Source organism: Uloborus diversus, chromosome 2, assembly GCF_026930045.1.
Source record: "Uloborus diversus isolate 005 chromosome 2, Udiv.v.3.1, whole genome shotgun sequence".
NCBI classification, from domain to species: Eukaryota; Metazoa; Arthropoda; class Arachnida; order Araneae; family Uloboridae; genus Uloborus; species Uloborus diversus.
In genome coordinates this window covers 149,883,520-149,906,609 of record NC_072732.1, presented here as the reverse complement: position 1 = coordinate 149,906,609, position 23,090 = coordinate 149,883,520, and the positions used below count along the sequence as shown (strand labels likewise).

Sequence of the window (23,090 nt, the reverse complement as noted above, 5' to 3'; positions counted from 1 at the left end):
AGGTACATTAAACATAATTAAAAAACATTAAATTATGTTGTTTAATCATTCAAAAAAAAAATTAAGAATAAAACTATGAAACAGGAATATTTTTATACTTATTTAAAATTTATGAATAGAAAAGTTTGCATTTTTCAAAAAATCCTATAACAGTGACATAAATTTTGCTGGAAAAAGAAGTAGCCATGAAAAGAGCGAGATTCTTAAAATGCAACTACAATAAAAAAAACTCAATATTTACACCAAGTTAATAACTGAATACATATACTACGTGATCTGATGTTTGCACAATATTGAGCAGTTGGACTGTTTAATCTTTTATGAAGCTTTACAAACAAGTTCAAATTAATTTTTTCAATTTAACAATAATTTTCGGAAATTTAAAAAAATTGCATAATAGAAAATCCTTGAAACTTTTAGTAAAAAAACTAAAATAACTTATTCATTGATTTTATATAAATACGTAAAAATAGTTACAACAGAAAAAAAAAATCGATTGCTATTAATAATGCAAAAAAGACGGCGCATTACGAAATATAAGTGAAACAAGTATGAGAAATACGCAAAATGGCACTCCTTGACCAAAACAAATAATCGCTAAATATTTAAAAAATGCTTGAAACGACGAGGTAGGGTTAGGGGATCACCCTCTGATTTTGGAGTAACTCACACTTCGGCCCCAACCTCGGCCTCATTTTTTAGTACAGAACCGCTACCCCCAACGCCTTGGAAGAGTTTCTGAATCTACTTCAGCACTGAAAAAATTCAGAAGTCCCTTTGATTTCCGAATTATGTCACCATTGAAAACGTCTTTAATCAATTTCTTACATTAATGCTTTAAATTCTTTCTAAACAATAGATAAAGTTTGAAAAAAAAAATATCTTTAATTTTATGAACGGTGTTAGTTTTAAACAACTCAGAAGTACAACTAGAGTTTAATTTCAGAAATATAGGGAGTGGAAGGAGGGGCACGCAAATGTTCTCGGAAATTCAAAAAATAGTCGTAAAAAATAGAGTTCATAATAATCATAAACATTCAGCAGAAAAACCCTTTCAAAACTTGCACCCGAGTTTGTTTTGACGTGCAGTGGCGGAATTAAAATATAGCAAATGTTGCAATTGCGCGAGAGGCCCCATAACCATAGGGGCACCTTAGGAGTTACAAAAATGCTTACGATAAATGTTTTACAACTTCTGTGATAGAGAAATAGGGCCACAAAATGTATTTCGACGGGCCCCAAACTTGTAACTCCGCCAAAGCGATCAGAAAAGACATAACTGTGATTCATATAACAAATACCGAAAAATTACAAATTGCCGTCGGTTCAAAGGGACTCTAATAAAATGACACAAAAACCGGTTTCGCCATCTCATATTTGTTTCCATGGTCTGAGATGCTATATTAGTTTTGCATTGAAATAAGTAATAAATAGCCACAAAAAATGAGTAAACAGGCTTTTCAGAACACCCGAGCGAAAACAAAAGGGGAAGTGCACAACTGGAACGTACGCACACCCCACATGCGAAAATTTATCCTTCTACAGCTTACCATTTTTAAGTTATGACTTAGGAGAGATGCATACGTACATCCAGCTGCAAGAAACAACGCAATAATTAACTTGTTTGGTACCTGAATGCAGTATTAAAAACTCTTTTAGGGGTGACTAAAATAGAAATTCATACTGAAATTTAAGTAAACAATTTTATATAATAACAATAACTCCCTTTACTTTGTACTAAAAAATAAAACAGCAAAAGTCCTTTCTTTTTCAAAAACATCGGCCAATTCCATCGGCTTTTCGATGTTTTTTAAGGCCGATGGGCCGATGTTTCCTGCAAGTTAGCATCGGCCGCTGATGCCGATGCCGATGGCTAAATTGTTGAACCATCGGACAGGCCGATGCATCGGTCGAGTCCTACGATACTCTACTGGATCGACCCGCCGGTCGATCGATTGGACGGTATTGACCATTTCGATGATACTTGTTGCTTAAGACGATATTTATTAACTTTAAAAAAAAAAAGAACCTATTTGTTATCATAAGTTTAAAATAAACTCTAGGTTGACGTTATTTCTTTCTTGTTTTCTGTTTTTTTCATTCACTAACTTTTTCTTACCATCAACAATTTCTTTCACTTTTTGTAGCATTTCGATTTCTTCGCCATCGTTACGAAACCTATCAATTGTGAACAGGATTTTAGGTTCCACCTGTACAAATCTATTGAGCACCGCCTGAAAAAGAAATACTTATTATATTCACCACTTTTATTAAAAGTTAAATTCTGAATATGAAAAACAACAAAAATGTTTAAAATCAACGCAATTAATTGTTAAGTGTTTTTAGCATTGCCAAGAATGTGCTCGTTATTTAGGGGTTTTTTTCTTCCTATTATATAATTTTTTTATCTCTTGGTGCGAATTTTCAATACGTAGGTCAAACCTATTCCGATATTATTCAGAAGCAGTCATTTATTTTACGGTTTTTTTTTTTTTTTTTTTGCTTGTGAAAAAGAAATCAATTTGTTTTTCCACGGTTTTTCTCAATTCTAACAGCTATCCCACTGATTGAAAAGGACTATCTGACTGTATGGATGAAAAGTGTGGTTTAATTTGTTTAGCAAATAATTTGGCAAAACCCGAAAATGAAAAATAAAATAGTGTTGCAATTTTTTTGAAAGACAACTGGAAAACCCATATCTAGCTGCGCCACTGGTTTCAAAAACACCGAAATTGTGTCTAAATTAACCCGAAATTTCACAAACGTTATACAGTGAAACCTGTGTGAGTTGACCACTTGAGGTGCACTACTTTAGTGGTCAACTTAAACAGGTGGTCAACTTATAGAGGTTGAAAAAGATGATGTGGATCTAATTCTGTGCCTGAAAATAGCGGTCAACTTAGACAGGTGGTCAACTTGCAAGAGTGGCCAACTTTACAGGTTTTACAGTACAAATTAATCTAAAGAACCATTTGCGAATCAGCAACAGACGTTTTATGCTGACACACTCAAGCCCCATGTAAATAAATAAATAAATAAGTAAATACAGTACTTGTGCTCCTAATAAAGGTAAGGCTCCAGTCCAAATAGCGCCTATACTAGTAACACCAATGCATGCAAACACAGGCTCTTGTCTGTTAGACATATAACCTAAAAAAATAAAGTGTTCCAGTTAAGTATAGTAGAATAAGTTGTAACTATAGATTAAAAAATACTATGAATATGCAACAACAAACTGCTTGTAACAACCAGGATCCTTGGTAATAAACTATAGTTGGAACAAGCCTAAACCGGCAGCACCGCAATGCTGTGATTAGGATCTACGTAGCCTTCACAATTCTGCCAGGTTAGGTTTGCCCCGACCTGGTATTGGCTTAATTATAGGGTTGAAAAAAACGGATAGAGAAATGTATCGTGTAATTTGTCCATGGAGTTTTTATTTAATGTTAAAGAACTATCAATGAGGTAAAATAAAACGAAATTGAAGCCAAGGTAACTTTTGAATTGTTGTTGTTGTCGTGTGTCAACCAGGCCTCCAATTTCGGATACAATGCATCACTTTTCCAACTGTACCGTAATTTGGTATGAAATCCGACTTCCACAATACACAAATGCCATAAGGACCCGTTTATACAGTAGGCAACCATTTGCATAATTAAAATAGAGTTTTATTTTTGCCATTAACTAAGAGTTTTTATTTAATATTAAAGAACTGCCAATGAGGTAAAATAAAAAACAAACTGAAGCCATGGTAATTTTTGCATTCTTGTTGTTGTTGTTATTGTTGTCTACAAGGCCTCCAATTTCGGATACGCTGCTTCACTTTTCCAAATGTACCGTAATTCGGTGTGAAGTCCGGCTTCCACAGTACGCACATGCCACAAGGACCCATTTATAAAGTAGGTAACCATTCACAGCATAACAACACATTCACACAAAGAAAGAACAAGAGCACAATATACTTCAGTAAGGTCTCAGAAACCCCCCCCCCCCCGATAGTCCAACTTACAAACAGCTCTATCCCCTTTCTTCAGTTCACACTTCTTCAGAGCAGCTGCATACAATTGCACCTCTTCATACATTTCAGCGTAAGTAACTGTCTCCGTTTCCTTATCTTCTCCTGGGAAACAAAAAAAAAAAGAAAGAAAACAAGAATTTATTAGGAAAATTCCTTAAAATGTGCTACGTACGGTGATTAAAGCAAATTATAGGTTTCAAATATTTAAAACTGCGCTCGAGTTGCAAAAAAAACCTTTGTGAATAACATGATAAAATTTTTATGAGAAAAAGAAATAATTACTTGAAAAAATAAATAAATAAAACCTGAAACAAGTTTTAATAATGTACTGTATTTAGCTGCTTATTGTTTGCTGCCATTGTGAGACAGACGATCAGAGAAAAAACAGTCATACCTGTCCAATTTTTTTCGTTGGATAAAGCAATTCAAAAAATTAGGGAAAAAAAAACAGAACCTTTTAAATAGCCGACAAATTAAAAACGTTCCTCATGCACAAAATCTACTCATCCAATATTCAGTTAACGAGACGTTACAAAGATAGAAATACGTGAAAGAACAATTAATCCCGGTGTTATATTAAAGAGCGTGAATGGTGACTTTCATTTTAAACCAGAATACAGTGAACAAATAATTCAGGAACGTTTCTAAAAAATAATAAGCAGCTAAGGTATCTAGTTTCTTTGAGTAATATAACAGGCAAAGAACAAGAACATTTCAAATTAAAGGTCAGTACACTGTTAAAAAATTTCCGGAAAATTTACGGTAATTGTTACTGGCATCCATGTTGCCAGTAACTATTACCGTAAAAATCAAATGTTACTGTAAAATTTTACGGTTTCCTCGGTAGGCCACAGCAACCAGTTGGCGCTGGGATCGCTTATTTCTCCGGTATAAATTACCGTAAAAGTCAGCGATGCGTCGGCGATGCAATTTTACCGTAACAGTTACCAGAAAATCTTCCTGAATTTTTAACAGTGTACCCTTCTTGAAACTAATAAATAAAAAAAAAAGTCAGAAACCTTTCTAATAATATCTGTTATGTTTTCGGAATAAATCAGAAAGTTACCAAGAAAACTTAGATATGTTTATAGTAATAGCTTGACTAATTCCTGATTAACCATGAAAGCTCCTAAAGCAAATATGGTCAAAGCTGCTAAGACAGAACTGCAAGAAAATACAAATACAAATACAAATACAAATACAACAGTGGCGACCAGCAACAGGCTCTGGGCCCAGCTAGACTGGTCCTAGTCAATTTACAATCCCCAGTGAAGATCAATGGCCCTCTTAAAACTATCTACTCCCTTGCTCATTACCACCTCTTCCGGTAAACTGTTCCAAGGTTCCACTACCCTGCTATAATAATAATTTTTCCTAATATCCATGTTAGCCTGAGATTTAAATAGCTTAAAACAATGACCCCTTGTCCTGTTTTCAGTGCTAAACTTCAGCCCCGTAACATCTTTCATTTTAATAAATTTAAACAACTGAATCATGTCCCCTCGGTCTCTTCTTTGCTCAAGACTGTACATTTTTAACCTTCTAAGCCTGGAATCATAGTCTAAGTGAGAAAGTCCATTTATTAGCCTTGTAGCTCGCCTTTGAACCCTTTCCAATACATTAATGTCTTTCTTAAGATAATTAGACCAAAACTGAACAGCATACTCCAATTGAGGTCTTACCAAACTTCTATATAAGGGCAGAAGAACTTCTTTAGATTTGTTTGAAATAGATCTATTGATAAACCCAAGCATCTTATTGGCCTTGTTACTAGCAATGCTGCACTGTTGGCTAAACTTTAAATCCTGACTTATTAAGACCCCCAGATCAGTAACTTTGCCTGACTAATGACTGAACCTTGCAAATAATAACTTGTACACTTATTTCCATGCCCTAAATGTAGCACTTGACATTTCCCAACATTAACAGCCATACCCCATTCATCAGCCCACTCCGTAATATGATCTAGATCCTCTTGCAGCTGATTTGCTTGTTTTTCATTTTCTACAGGCCCCATAACTTTGACATCATCAGCAAAACAATTCATGTTCCCAGAAATATTTTTGTGAATATCGTTCATAAAAACAATGAACAAAACAGGCCCTAACACTGATCCTTGAGGAACCCCGCTTAAAACCTCACTCCAATTAGAATAATTTCCCCTTACAACTACCCTTTGTTTCCTTCCGGTCAGCCAGTTTTTTACCCAAATGAAAGTTTTCCCTCCTATTCCTATATCAGCTAATTTGCTAAGTAGAGCAACATGCAGTACCTTATCGAAAGCTTTTTTAAAATCAATGTAAACAACATCTACAGGCTTCTTATTGTCCAAAGCCATGGTAACTTTGTCATAGAAATGTAATAAATTAGTTGCACAAGATTTGCCTTTCCTGAAACCGTACTGAAAACTAGTCAATAGATTATTAGTCTCTAGAAAATTTACTATCTTAATTTTTATCAATGTTTCAAAAATTTTGCAAACCACCGAAGTTAGACTCACAGGTCTATAATTTCCCACACTCCCTTTAGACCCTTTCTTGAAGAGTGGTGTAATGTTAGCCAGTTTCCAGTCCTCTGGCACTGTCCCCGAGTTATAAGAAGCATTGAAAATATTTACGATTACACCTGCTAATTCCTCCGCACATTCAACTAAAATTTTTGGATAAATATTATCAGGTCCCGGAGCCTTAGTCTCTTTAATTTTTTTCAAATGAAGTAAAACGTCATCCCTGGAAAATACAAAGTCCTCAAGCTGTACTATAGCTTGTGTCTTGTTGGTGTCAACTGTTAAGATACAGTTATCGTTAAAAACACTCGAAAAAAAGTTATTAAGAACATTAGCAATATCACTATCGCCCTGAATTAAAATTCCGTGCTCATCAACCAGTGGTCCAATATGACTATTTCGAACTTTCCCCGAATTAGCGTATGCAAAAAAACCTCTTGGGATTCCTGTTTATGTTATCTGCCAGTCTTTGCTCCAACTCTCTTTTCTGAATCCGTACCAAATACTTAAATTTACGCCTTGCCTTACAATATTGGAGCCTATCTGCACTGTGACCAGTTTCTCTAAACCTATGAAAAGCAGCTTGCTTGTAATTTAGAGCGTCTTTAGTTTCCCTGGAGTACCACATTGGCCAAATTTTAGTGTTGACACCCTTTCTCCTAAAAGGAACATGATCCCCAACCGTTTTCGCTAGCTTTTCCTTAAACTCTGCCCACTGAAGATTCACATCGCTATTGTCCAATCCAGAAGGAAAAAACTGCTTTCAAACTCTGCCTAAGTGCCACAAAATCAGTATTTCTGAAATTGAGCACAAACCTAAAATTGTCTACTTTGTGCGTATCAAATTTAATCCCAAACCTAATACTGTTGTGGTCACTGTCTCCAATGTGTTCCCCTACACATAACCCCTGAACAGAACCTTCCATATCACAGAAAACTAGATCCAAAATCACGTCCTGTCGAGTACCCTGAGTTACAATTTGATCTAAAAAACAGTCACCAATTACTTTCAAAAATTCCTCTTCTCTGCTATTACTATGGTAAAAATTATTCCAATCAATTCCTGGAAAATTAAAATCTTCCATTATGATGACTGACCCCTTGCTTGAAATGTCACTAATAATACTGAACATCTATTCATCTTGACCCTGGCTTAAGTTGGGTGGCCTATAAATGTTCCCTAAACGTAGTTTATTTCCCTTATTGCTCATCAACTCCAGCCAAATCATATCAATCTCATTAGGTTTATCATTAATTACCAATTCATTGCAAGTTAAAGTGTCTCTGACATAAAATAAAACCCCACCACCTCTTTCACCTACTCTATCTTGTCTAAACAAATTATACCCAGCAATATATAATAAATCATCATCACTTTTGGTAGCCCATGTCTCAGTAACTCCAATAGTATCCAACCTCTCATCTATAATTATGCTTTTCAATTCTTCCATCTTTTTCCTAATACTACGAGCATTTATATAAAAAACCTTAAGTAAGCCCATCTTACTTTTATTTAATGCTGCACGATTATTTGAATCCCAACTGTTAAAATCTTTTCTCTTATTAGCCACAATATTTCCGTTTCTACTAAAAACCAAATAGTTAATACCCTTTCGAATTCTGCTCCTAAAACCATGCCCCCCATTCCAACTTAGTTTTTTGATTCTGACGCCTCTAAAATCAAACTACTAACCATTTTGACCCCTGTAGAGCTCAGATGCAGGCCATCCCTAGCAATCCAATCGCGTTTACATTTACTCCACACATCAATAAATCTGATACTACGCTTAATGCAAATTTCCTTGAGTATCAGGTTCATACACCTAGCCCGTTGGTTTAACCAACTCTTATGCACTTCATACCTGGGAAGACCTACCTCCATCCCTGGGGGGAAAATGGCGAACAGCAAATTTGTTTGCAATTCTTGCTCGGTTTCAATATCCTGAAACAGCATTTGGCCCTTGTTTGTGGCTTAGTAAACCTAGAAGACCCATAACAGAGCTGAAGGCAAACACCTAACAATGATATCAAGCTCAGTACTGTCCACCTCTGGCAAGTTGAGCTCCGCTGCCCGACAGATTCAACGATTCCATTAGTTGAAATAGGGGTGAGGAAAACGGCTTAAGAAGTTGCGGATTTAGTTGGCAGTGTATAGCCCATTTGGGGAACAATATTACTTATTAGGTAAGAAGTAGCAAGTGGTACAGGATTTTCTCGCCAATAAAAGGGTTGCAATGGTAGTCCAACTCTGCGCTTAACAATTCATCTTCTTACTGATTGCTCTCCCTTGAAAGAAATGGACTTTTTCAAGGCTATAGCTCTACTTGTTGGAAGTGGACAGTATATTTTTACACTGATAGCTACAAATGTTTTTCACTTCAAAAAGTCTACATTCATGAAACTTGTAGCAATTCAAGAAAATTTTTAGAAGCATACTCTTGTTTCCCACAGGAAACTTGTAAAATCCGTGAAATCTTGAAACGTTGTCCGGAAATGATGTGAGACGTTTCGGAATTTTCTTAATGAAAAATTACTTACCTGCAGATATAATTGCTGGATGGTTATCTCTAAATCGGAGTAAATTTTCTGCAAAATTCAGTTTTGCTCCCCGAAACCACTCAGGACACTGCTCCAATGGTATGCTTAAGTCAATCACCTAAAAATCAAAAAAATTTCGTCCGTTACATCTCCTAGCAAATATGCTCCACAATGATCTTATAGCACTTGAAAAAATTGCATCATTCTAATATTTGTTCAATTACATGACTTACATTCTAAGTTTTTTACATGACAACAATACAGCAACAATAACAGCTTTTTTTTATTTTTATTTTTTTTAAAGCGGTACAATAAATGGGTGAAATATTTTGGAGTACAGACAAACACAAAATGGAATGCAAGTTCTTCAGTTCCTCGTAGTTCTTTTGTTGTTATTTTTTCCCCGTATTAATATTTAATTCTAATAAAACTTGTTTGGTGCTATTCTCCTGGTTTGTGCTTTCTCCCAAGTGCAATTCATTTATTCATTCTGCAGTGCTGCCATCTATCTATGAATTTAGTATATATACAAGCTTTCCATTAAAAAATGTAGCACATTGTGTCTAATAATACTGGAGGTGTAATGGATTCTTTAACATAAATTACATATTTTAAATGTAAATAAAATAAAAGCTGATTTAAAGACTCTTGGACACATATAAGATATTTCGTAATCTGATCAAAAAATGCTAATAATCATGTAATTACAATATGAAAAATCAAAATGAAGCATAATTTTTTTAAATTCCTCAAAATATATTCTCGAGAAAAGTTTAGCATTTTGCTAAACGCAAAATGTCACATTCTAATTAGAAATTGGCGTTAAAAAAAAAAAAAAACAGCTCATTTTCAAATCTCTTAATATTTTAATTTATTTTTGAAAATGGAAATCATTTTTAGATCCTCTAAAAAGTAACAAAATTATTATTTTTGAGGTGAATTTCTTTCTTGATTAAAAGAAACATCTTTAATCATTAAATACAATGACACATCTAAATTTAGAATTACACATTTTGAAATTTAAGCTTACTTAAGCATGCTTAAGTGCATACATATTATTATTATTATTTTAATTTTATCATATTTAAACCGTGCAACACTATTACCAAACAATATGAGTATTAATTCAAAATTATTTTACTGAAGAAAATCTTCAGTAGAAGCAGCAAATTAAAAACTTAATGCAGCTTAATAGTTACTTACACATAATAGCAAATTGCGTGCAACTTAAAAGACAAAACTTCTAAGTTGTTTTCAGTTTGATATTTCAGGGAAAATTTAATTTATATTTCATTTTCCCTAATAAAAATTCAAAATAATTTCTCGAAATATAATTTCCTCTTTTACTTTTAGAACGGAGGCAGAGACGGAGGCAGTTTAGAATGAAAGGCCAGCAAAATATTTAGGAGTTACATTTATCTTAAATTTAAGTATTTTAAGTTTACAACGATATAAGTTAATCGGAAATGTTTAATTAGTAAGATTGCGTATTAAATTATACAATGTATATATAGATGGAAGCACATAAGATCCTTTCTCTCTTTTTCTTTTTTAAATGAATAACATACAACAACTTCAGAAAATAAAGTTAGGCAGATTTGAAAAGATAAACAATTGCGTCACATTGCATTGGTGCATTATTTTTTCAAAACGGTTTTACAATATATGGAGTATGTAAAACATGATACTGAGAAGGCAGATAACACTTCTAAAAGATAGCCAATCAGCAGTCTTCACATTTTTATATAGTCTCTATCAGAGTAAAGGTATTTTAAATGTATCCCGACCTCCCCCGCAGACAAACGTAGAAAAAATAAAATACGAAGTTGTAATGCAATAGTTATGTATAGATAGGAAGATTTCAACATAAAATAATTCTAATTGTAAAAATAATGTTGTAGAAACAATTTACACATCTGTGGGCACTGTTGTTTAAAAATAACCAGAAAATGACTGCTTTTTGTTTCTCCTTATTGAGGAATCACGATTGCTTATTGCTTTCATTTGACTGTTTTGAGGTCCTATCATTTTATTTTCCAGTCAGCACCCTCTGCAGCATCAACGTCGACCGGCTGCTCACGATGCTGCTCCTCTAGCGAAATTCATCTCCAGGTTGTGTCCATATCCTACACTTACACGCATACATACACGCACGTACACACACGCACACACACACACACACGTACACACACACATACACGCACGTACTCACACATACACACACATACATACACCTATACACACATGCACAAACACATACACACACTCAAACACGTACACACACATCACGATACTTACACATACACACACCTACAGACAACTACCCACACGCTCATGCCTGCACACAGACACAAACACATATGCCTACACACACATACACATTCCCCCCAGCATCCACACACTCATACCTGCAAGCAGACACAAAAACACATGCCTACACACATACACATACCCCCTACATACAAAAACACATACCCCCCCACACACGCCTACATACACACACAAACACATACACATACAGACACCTACACATACACACACACACACCTGTACACAACTACCCACACACTCGTGCCTGCACACAAACACATATGCCTACACACACATACACATTCCCCCCCCCATACACAAACACTCATACACACAACTATCCACTCACTCATACCTGCACGCAGACATAAACACACATGCCCACACACATACACATACCCCCTACACACAAACACACATGCCCCCCACACACGCCTACATACACACACACACACACACTCGTGATTGCGAAAAACATAATTTGAATTCAAGATGTCAAAATTCAAATTAATTTTTTTTAAATTAATTTTCTTTTTCTTTTTTTCTTCTTTTTTTTCCCTTAACTGTCTTTCTTTTTAATTTATTTCATCATGAAAAACGCAAGTTTTAACCGTTACCGAACAGGCATTACATTTCATATAGTTTTGTAAGGGAAGGCAATGACTATACGTATAATAAATGCATTTTGTAAAAAGATGTAGCAAAATACACACACATGTATAAATACAGTAGTATGTTTCCAAAGCAAAGGGTACAGTTACCTCTCCCGATCCCTAGATATCTTTCTAGGGATCGGGATCTCTCCACCCTCTCTTCCATAAATCGCAAAGCATAAATTTTGAAAACTAAGAATAAGAAAAAAGTGTTTTGAATTAAAATAATTATGTGTAGCGAAAATAGAATCGCTTGCAGCTACTTTCATAGCAAGATAATTTCGTGTTTAGAGCTCTTAGAGTGCAGAATGTTTGAAATACGTAGAATTTCTTAAATCTGGTAATACACCAGTCAAGTTATGGCAATTATCAAAGTTCGGTAGTAAGCATTTTCGCTAAACATTTTTGAATTGTTCAAAAAAAAAAAAAAACCTTTACATAAGAATTCAAAATATCGTTATGCTGTCGAAAATTATTCTTTCCAAGTCAAATCCATCAGTTTGACGAAAAAAACTTCCTCTCTCTACAAAGTGACTTTTTCTCTATCATTTCCATCATTTAGCTTTCTTTCATTTTTAAATTTTATTTTACGTACTTAAAATTCAACAAAAATGGGAAAAACTTGTTCATATCAAAAACTCAGAGATGAAGACTCATTCACTGATCTATTGCTTAAAACACACACACACACACACATGCGAATCGAGTGCTTTTCAAAATTTATTAAAAAGAAGCATATTACCACAATGAAGTACAGTGACTGCTGCAGGTTACCTGGTCAAAAGGATTTGAATGTACGATTCCAATAGCATCCCAAATTTCAGCCCAAAACTCAGGAAGGTGATCCACCGACCATTTGTGAAATGTCCAATAGTCGTCTGTGGAAAGGAGCAAAAAGAAATGTCAGTTTAAATTTAGTTTAAAAATTGTAAAGCGTAAAGTAACTTTTATAAGGATTATAATTTGAATAAACTGCCCTTGTTGTCAAATTAAGATCTACCTTTTAACTAAAAAGGCTATAAAACGTATTGTTTTGTTCTCTTTACTGTGTCATAACTTCTTAATAAAACAATATTTTGTTCTTAGTTTGTAATCATTTCCTTATCTTGTCACAGGCCACATCCATTTTAAGTTTCGTGAAGACCGCCCATTTCCTTCCCAGTTAATGCATTCTTTTTTTTTTTTTTTGTGACAGATTGTATTTCAACTTCTGAACACAGTTCAGTTTGAGCGACTCAATCACGCCCAATGATTCTAATTTTGAGCTTAAAATTTAAGTTTAAATCCAAGCATTAGAAAAAATCTAATGAAATTCAAAAATAGCGGTAAAAATAGTTGTTCGTTACTCCTAAGTCTAAAGTACCCTCTATCGGCATTTTTTAAAACATTGCCAAAAAATTTACCTTCAAAATTTATCTTCAAGAAAATACTGATAAAAAGAAGAATTTCAATGAAAACCGCAAACGAATCGACTAATTTTTCCGTTTTTTTATGGTCATTTGAAATTTTGGACCCTAAATTTTAATTGCGCCTATATCCTTCGGAAGACGTTTGGAACCCTTATTTTTGCCATTATATTGTTTGTCCTGATGTGTACTATGAGTTTTGCCCAAGAGTTCAGAAACACCCTGTATGTATAATATAATTTATATATGGTTATGTATATATGGTTATAAAATATGGTACTGTATATATGGTTATAAAATAACGTGAGTTGTTCAGAGCATTCTAGCGAGTATTGGACGAAACATTACCAAATTTCAAGGGTATACACAGTAAATCATGGAATTTCGATTTCTGAAAAAAAAAAAATTAATACCGAAAATCGTCATCAGGGGAAATTTTAGCGTTGAAAAAGTGTATTACTGGGAATATTGAAGGATTAAATGCTAACTGATAAAATATGCATTAATTTTATTCGAAAAATATGATTTTTACTAACAAATGAGGTTCAATTTGACCATCTTCGAGATTTTCCAGGTACTGCACACAATGCACAATATTTTCCACACATCTGGGTGGTGGGGGGGGGGGATTATTTCATCTACCTGTAACATTTTTCTAGTTTTCAAAGTTGAGAAATCGGGAACATGTCGTAGATACACAACACCGTTAAGAAATCCACATGGCCAAAAGTCACAAGGTGAAAGATTGAGCGATCACGGGCCATACCGTAGGAAATGCATGACTAATATAAATTACTTTTTAAATAAAATTTAAAAAAAAAACCGCATTCAAAAAATACCCAGGAACTAAAAAGCAAAAAATAACTGATTACACTTACATTCTATTTCCTACCCAAACATAGAAATGAAATTTATTTAACAATTCCAGTACAAAAATCAACTAAACACCGAATTATAAAATAAACACTGATTTAAATTACTATACGATGAATTATTTTAAATACCTAACTAATCATATACGATCTCTTAACTTTTAATAACCTTTTGAAGTCGGGGCCTCCTATAAACAACTACATAACGTAACTGACAACCCACCGAATCCTGAATCAAACACTAATTTAACTTTACGCGAAATTAGTCTTTAAAATTAAACCTACTTAGTTATGTTATGTAGTTGTTTATAGGAGGCCCTGACTTCAAAAGGTTATTAAAAATTAAGAGATTGTATACAATTAGTTAGGTATTTAAAATAATTCATCGCATAGTAATTTAAATCAGTGTTTTGTTAATTATAATTTATGTTTCGCAATTAGTGTCATGTAACTCGCGATAAAAGTCGCATGTTTCTTCACATAGCACACTATAGATGAAGATTAAAAATTTCACTAGAATGAATTTTATGTTTGCTTCAGAGAATCCTTAATTCAAAATTTTCATTATCATTACTCGTAATAATATATATTTTCAGTACTTTCTTTAACTATAGGTAAAGAAAGTATAAACCTTTGTTTTATGGCCTTTGTTTATCAATGGGTTTTATATTTAATCGTTTCTGAGGGAAATTGCATGAAATTTATTGTTTTACCCTTAACTTTTCCCTTAAGAACAAGTAGGGTAAATCAAAGATTTGGAACCTAAGTTAGACCACCCCTAAACAAAACCACCACTAAAAAGCATAAAAAACGGTTCATTAAGTGAGACGATATACAAAGTTAATAAATTACAAATCGATTTAAATGTGAGTACGATATTTGAAGAGTTCCTTCAATTTCATCAAACCTGAACTTGATTAACATTAGACCGCCGAGGAACTATACTGTTTCAAACAAAAAAAGACTTTTCCTTATCGGTACAGGCAGGGGCGTGCACAGAAATTTTGTAGCCCATCACAAATGACTTTTCCGTGCCCCTCTCCATATTGTTTACCCCTATATTTCACCGTTAGTTACAAAAATATTGGGCCCCCTCCATACTCGGGCCCAAGCCAACACGTGTCCCTCCCCCCTCCCTGTGCACGCCCCTGGGTACAGGTGTTTTCGAGTATTTATGGAACATTGTACAAAGAAAAAACTAATCCGACGAGTTCAGAACCTCCTCCTTTTTTTGAAGCCTGCTAATTAATGTAACCCTAATTTCAAATTGAACTGGCGGCATCGTGAAATAGTAAAACTAGAATATTGGTCAAACTTCAGAAATCATACACAGTTATAATGTACATTATTAAAGAATATAAATTAAATCGTAGAGGAGGGGTGTTCTGTATTTAATTCCCCCTCAATTGAACACTAAATATATTTAAAAATTGGAATATTATATAAAGAACTTTATATTTTAGTGCCTAAATAAAGTTATTTATTAGTAAATAAAATATTAAAGTAATTGATTCAACTATTAAAGAAGCAAAATATATTTAATTTACTGCTTTGCTACGCAGTAATAAATACATTAGTAACACCTATAATAAAAAATTACCATGCGGCGCAGCGTTGAGAAAATTAATCATCTATGTGCCGCGAAAATTAAATATCGTTCAAGAGAAAGCCAAAACCTCAGGTGTGAAAATACACCGATCACAGCAACACCACGTGACCATGAAGTATGAAATTTAAAGTTTCTTGGATTTCTTCGGGACCCCTTATCAGATCCAGACCAAATTACAATGGGACCATCTGGGAAATATACCCTTCCAAACAAAAAAAAAAAAAATTCAAATCGGTCCCGCAGTGTTGGAATAATTCGAAAACACTCATAAAAAGCCGCAATACGAAATCATAACCACCTTTTTTGAAGTCGGTTAAAAACTGCTATCAAAGAAATGTTGCTGCCATACACTCAGTACCAAAAGCCCAATATGGGGTGGTGCACCATCTTGCATGAATATTATTCAGAAAAAATCCTTGCTGCCACGCCAAAATTTCTTCCTGACGACTTTTGGTAAAATTCTTCTCTTGTAATAAATTTTAATTTCCTGTTGGTTTTATTGAACCTAATTTGTAAGCAACAATCATTTGTAGTAAAAACCTTGATGTGTGCTGCATTTTTTGGTATTTAATTCTTCAGTATTCGCGAGTAGTACATGCTTGCAGCGCCAAAATTCCCTCTGGTGTTGACTTTTGGTACTATTTTATTGTAGATATCGAAATCCCATGGTCTGCTATGTGCGCCCATGAAATTTGGCAATGTTTCGACCAATACTTCACTTGCTAGAGGGCTCTGAACACCTCACGTTATTTTATAACCACATAATCCAGTGGTTATAAAATAATGTATAATCCCATTGTTAAATAGCAAAATATAAATTCAATTTCGTTAATGAATTAATATTTGAAAAAACTATTTGAACTTATTGGATAAATAAAAAGTGTTTTATTAACAATTGAAGATTTGGACAAGATACGGGGGGGGGGGGGCGTTGAAAGTAGGGGAAAAAGGACTTCACCGACAGCAGGTGGCTCATGGCCACCTGCCGATCCCCCTCCCGACCACGGTTTTTCGTGAATTTCGGACTTAGAAAATAAATTATATTTTTAAGTTGATGGCCCCACCATCCAGCCCAATGTGTTAAAACAATACACCCCATAAACTTTTTTTTTTTTTTTTTGATTAATATGCCGATGCAATATGCATACCAATGCAGATAAATTTAGAAAATTGAATTTAAATTTTAGAATATGCTGAAATAAAACATTATGACGAAATCAAATGATAAAAAGGATCCTAGAAGTGTTAAAAATTATAAGTGCAGCAACGCAACTTCCACTTCGAAAATCCTTAACAAAAAAAAATTTTTTTTTCTTGATGTAATAAATTATTGTGTCTATGTACCCATCACAAATATTAAATTAAAAAATGAAAAGAATAAAATTAATTTTCACAAGTTCTCGAATTAGTTTAAATTTTAGTCGAAAATAATATTTATATTGGTATAGGTACGGCATTTTAATTTAAAATATACACACACATACAAATATACAATAAAACCTATTTACACCGAAAAATATATATACATACAATAACACATTATTTACATTATGGAAAAATTTCTCACATCAATGACATTGAAAATGTACCTTGATAATTATAATTACCCTTCAAAATTCTATGTTCAAAATATAAATAGGTTGTATAACATGTGTGTGTCCACTCTAAATCATATTCTCCACTTGTGAAACGTGTAATTGTTCGCAATACTCAGTATGCACAGAATAAAAATTCGAAGCATATACGAGGTCTGTAAATTAAGTAATGAGACTGATTTTTTTTTAATTTTGTATTCAAAACGAATTACAATTCTATACTGTCACCTTTAAAATAACTTCCTTCTGAGGCCACACAGTGCTGGAGACGTTTCTTCCACTCCTCATAGCAGTGCTGGAACTCCGATACTGGAATAACCTTCAGCTGGTCGGTTACAGCCGTTTAAATGTTTTCGACTGTCCCAAAATTATTTCCCTTGAGGTGATTTTTCAACTTTGGGAAGAGAAAAAAGTCACAAGGACTCAAGTCAGGCGAATAAGGAGGCTGAGGACCCATAGGAATGTTTTTACTGGCCAAAAACTCGTTTATTAAAATTGTTGTGAGACAAGGAGCATTATCGTGATGCAACACCCACTTGTTCTTGATGTTTGGTCTCACACGAATGACCCTTTTTCGAAGTTTTTCAAAAACTTGTACCCATGTACGGGGAGTAGTAAGAATTGAAAAAGTTGAAAGAAAAGTTGAAAGATGAAGTTGAAGAATAAAGAAGAAAAGTTGAAGAAATTTAAAAAAAAAAAAAAAACCCAAGCGCTGAACATAAAACTGGTCAAGTGGAATTCCCGTATCACAACCATCAATCTATATAAATAAAACAAAGACAAATATGTAATTTCTACGAATGATAATTTCGTCAAAAAGGTTGAAACTCTCCCTAAATTTCTGTATCGTAAGCAAACATATTTGAAACTAAATAATTTTATTGAGACGATAGCTTTAAAACATGTACTTACTGAACTTAATAGCATATTTTGATTCAATCCTCTCCCTGATATTCCTGAGCATTCTTCCAGGACCTGGTCCAGGTTCCCATACGACAGGAACATTGGCAAAAGTTTTTAAGCTTTCTGTTTCCTGTTGAACAAAGAGAATTATAACTTTTCTATTTTTCTCAAGCAAGTTGTTGCTTTATCGCTATGATTTACAACTGTCCCGAAAGAATATTCTGATGCAAGGATCTTTTTTTGCATAAGGGATGCACTGACATTCGCATGAAGTTCCAAGCCCAAGTCAGCCCATTTTGATAACATACCACTGTTTTGAGTTATACAGCTGAGTTTCAGTATCTGAATACTGAGTATTCAGTATTTTTTTTAAAAAAAACGAAAAATTGAATACATATATATTTTTTATAACTTTCTTCTTTTTCGAATTTTGATAATTTCCAGCAGCTGAATAAATAAATTATTAAATATCAGGTATATCGTTGCCAATGCACAAAAAAGGGCCCCTCTACCGCCGCGAGTAAACGTTTCGAACGCGTTCGTTTTATTTATTTATTTATTTTTTATTTACCTTTTTATTTGTTTTCAAATTGTTTTACGGTTGCTCAAGTGTTTCCACTACTTCGACAGATTATATTTATTCAAAAAATCAGTAGCGGATTTTAGGGTGTGCACAGGGGGCACGTGCCCCCCCCCCCCCAAAAGGATTAATTAATTTCACTATTTTATTTATTACTTTTTAACTGATTTTTCCTTTGCACTTTTTTTACATAGCTAATCAAAAAGAACACAAAACACACACACAGCATATTTTGAATAAAAGCATTTTTGTGTGCTAAAGAAGTATTACTGGAGTCAGAGGCCCAGAGTTGCAGAATAGATTTAACTCATTGACTTCAAATTCAAGAGACCGCATTATCGCGATTCGTCCATTAATTCTTCTTTGATGGAATCAATAATTAACATTTTTTTTTTAATGTGTAGGCGCACCTGAAAGAGTCATTTTGATCTAGGAACCTATTTGCGAAGTAATAGATTTCTTTTTCAGCTAATAAAATATGCAAAATGAAAAAAATCATGTGGTAGTTTCTTAGAAAAACCATGATTTCTAATAGAAACGACATGTAGTATCAATATGTTATCTCAACTCTCAACTGTATCATGGCTTTAAGAACAAATCAGCAATTGTTTTGAAATTCACACAGAAATAGTTTCTGAATTCTTCAGTGAACCTTATATATGTTATGAAGTTATGATTAAATTAATTTTAAAAAACTCAAGAGAGGTATGGGTTTACTTAATAACCTTGCCCTCGTGTTATAATCATTATGACAATGTTCCTAGGTAAAGCCGCTCATTGTCTAGCATCTTGGTGACATTATATTGGGTTTTGTATTTAAATGGCTTGAAACGTTAAAGATGTATTCTGTCCATATTCAAAGTATATTAGTGCATAATATTCATGTATTTAGAAGTAGATTCATTGATCTTAAGGAATCCTAAAAAAAAATAATAACAATAAATAAAAAAACACGCACATTTAAAAATAAAGTCGTCAAAACTTTGTTATGATACATCGAAGGCGGGGAGGAGGGGTATTCAATTTCCCGTGCCCCCTCCAAAAGATTTTTCTGTATCCGCCCCTGCAAAAAATGTTACCGAGATACTTTAAACAGTGAAGAGGGCTAATTATTTTTATTGTGCACTTGTGTTGACTGTTACTGTTTCCAAAAAGATTACCTTGACAGATTTTTCTTGAAGTGTAGAATGATATGATGATCAGTTGTTGAAATACTTAAAAATCGTTATTTAAAATTTTTTTAAATAAATAAATAGGGGGTTTTTTCTTAGAATTACAATTGATTTGTTAATGAAAAGCATGCATGTAATTTGACTCTTAAGTTTGGATTACTTATATTTCTCACACTTTACAAAAATTGCCGTTTTCACCAGAAAATTCAAAAAGCAAAATCGTCACAAAATTTGCAGATTCAAATTGAATAATGCTCTTCTAATGGTGATAGTTTGTGTCGCAAATCTATTTTCAAACGAGTGAAACAACTGTGTGTATTAAAAAAACAAAATCGGTACTTATGATACCTAACATACAATTTTAAGTAGTTATAAGTACAGTTACAACCTCTATTAACCAAGCTTCGATTAACCGAGGTTTCTGTTAACCGAGCCAATAATTTACGAAAAAGGTAACAGACATTTTTGAAAAATAACTTAAATTTAATGACATGAGGAATTTTCAATTTTAAAATCAAAATTTTTGCTGGATTTTTTTTTATGTATCTTTAAATGTTTAACTTGTCATTGTAAAAAACTTCAATTGACTTGTGAAAATTTGCACAAGTCATTTTCCAATTTTAGTTTAAGAACAATAAAAATCACTTTTTGAATGTTCATTTTCATCTTTAAAAAAATATTCCAGTTGTCATTTAGTTAATGCATTAAAAAAAAAAAAAACTTGCAGTCCTGGCAAATTTTTACATAAAGTTTCTTTAACCGATATTTCTGATATACGAAGCACTAACGGTCCCAATTAGCTTGGATAATCGAGGTTCCACTGTATAACTAAAGAGACAATAACACGGAAAAGAAGGCTTGAGTTCAGACGATCGTGCCGCTGTTCTTGTCAAAGAAACACCATACTACGCGAAAACCGAAAAGGCCTTCTGAAATACAAAAACATCGTTGTTAGTCTTAAATAGGCTAGCCAAATTTCTGAAATGTCCAACCGGATTGCCCCCCCCCCCTCCCACCGTCTCGAGTATTCAAAAGTGTACACACACCTGGCTGGCTTTTAAAATATTTTGCAGAGCAGTTCATTCTCAATGCTATGAGTAAATGGTTACTATTTATGAACCTAAAACAAGGGAAGAAATGACACAAGCAGATAAAAAAAAAATTTACATCTTGCATGAATATTTACAAGTTATTTTAGAAAAAAGAAAAAAATTGAATGATTAATAAAAAATTGAAAAATATTTATTATATACTTTTCATTGGCAAGGATATTTTTAGAAAGTCCATTTTGGTTTTACTCTTTTAGTAAAAATCCTTACAAGCTAATCCAGTCCAACTTTTACAAGTCAATGTTACAAATGACAAAGTAATTATCCTTGATAATCCTTTCCAGTTAATTATTGTTAAGACTGTTTAGGTCATCTGTGGTCAAATGTATCTTTTACCGGGACATGAAACAAACCGGCCGGGACACCGGGATTTTGTCTAAAAACCGGGACGTCTGACAAAGCCTAGTCTTAAACTACTCAGTAGCTCGATTTCAGTTTCCGTTTCACACAAATTTTGCGAATGCATTACACTTCTACTAACTACTATTTTCTGAATTTTGAGAAAAAACGCGTCATTCAAACATAAAAACAAATTCTATAATCTTACCATTTTCGATGTTTTCTTTACGTACAGATATTTTGAAATAGAAATTGAAAATTAATTTTAGGGAAAGTTTTATTATGAATTTGATATTCAAAGATCAACGCGTGTGTTGACTTTGAAGCAGCAAGATAGTTTTCAATTGAATTTTGTTTTAAAGATAATCGACTTTTACAAGTGATCATGATTGTATATTTTAGAATTATCTCTTACTATCTTATCGTTATCTGACTACTTTACGTTCCTCAACTACTAGATGAAAAGATATACATTGATGATGCGTGAATGTTTGCAGGGTCGTAAAGCAAATGACCTAATTTTTAATTTGACGAAAGAAAAACTGAGTTGTACTTTTGAATCTAAGTTATTTTTATACATTGGTACTTAAAATATGATTTTTTTAAACCAAAATGAAGCTATGTGTAGCTTAAAATAAATGAAAATTGAGTACATTTCATAACGAAGGCGTTTATCATATATATATATGCTATTATTTAAATTATAAACAAAGGCATTTATTATATATTATATTTCATAACGAAGGCATTTTTCTTTCGTCAAAATTATTAAAAACTAGAAAGTGGCGGTATGAAGGGTGAAAATTGCTTCTACTCTTCTACATTTGAACGAAGCAATTGCTTGTTTGGTGATACTTTGATAGCTGAAATTTTAACTCGAACACCAGTGGATTAACCCTAAACTCCAGTAGAAAGCGTTAATTGTTTTCGTTTCTTCATTCCCCTGAAATGACACAGTCTTACCAGTAAAACTGTTAAGCTACCTGATCGAGTTCAACCTTGTCACAATAAAGCCTTTCCCTGCATGTCAAATATTAGCAAAACATGTTATCAAATTATCATGCCGTGGCGCGAGTTTCATTGTTGAAACTCTTACGTTACTCGATCATCGGCTATTATATACATGAGGATTAGGTCATTTGCTTTATGACCCTGCAAACATTTATCATAACCACAGAACTGGAACAGGGTCATTTCACAGTATTTTGGACAAATGTACAGTCCGTAACCTGAGTACTGGTCGGGCAAACTAACTCAAAATGAAATAATGTGCTAATCGAAAAGTACGTTGAATAATTATTGCGAAAAAAGTAACGTTACGGACTCGATATAACTGTCCAAAATACTGTGAAATGACTCAACTACCGCTCTTTCGAATCGCTCCGCTCTGAGTAGTTCCAACTGCGTTTAAGCTCCATTCCGTCCTCCGTATGTTTTAATAGCCCTTATGTCATCTATTTTCTTTTTTTATTTATTTATT

The 23,090-nt window shown here is 33.5% G+C and overlaps 1 protein-coding gene across 1 annotated transcript in view; it reads right to left on the bottom strand.

Annotated features, from left to right (window-relative positions):
• Positions 1–21,918, bottom strand: part of LOC129217409 (acetoacetyl-CoA synthetase-like) — an 84,259-nt gene extending 62,341 nt beyond the window's left edge. Inside the window, exons 1-7 of the mRNA XM_054851705.1 lie at positions 21,819–21,918; positions 18,420–18,540; positions 12,800–12,903; positions 9,063–9,180; positions 4,010–4,120; positions 3,053–3,150; positions 2,120–2,234 (exon numbers count right to left, since the gene is read on the bottom strand). Coding sequence (XP_054707680.1) covers positions 2,120–2,234; positions 3,053–3,150; positions 4,010–4,120; positions 9,063–9,180; positions 12,800–12,903; positions 18,420–18,540; positions 21,819–21,821 — 670 coding nt within the window. The 5' untranslated portion in view covers positions 21,822–21,918. The remainder of the gene's footprint in view (positions 1–2,119; positions 2,235–3,052; positions 3,151–4,009; positions 4,121–9,062; positions 9,181–12,799; positions 12,904–18,419; positions 18,541–21,818) is intronic.
• Between the last annotated feature and the right edge of the window lie 1,172 nt (positions 21,919–23,090).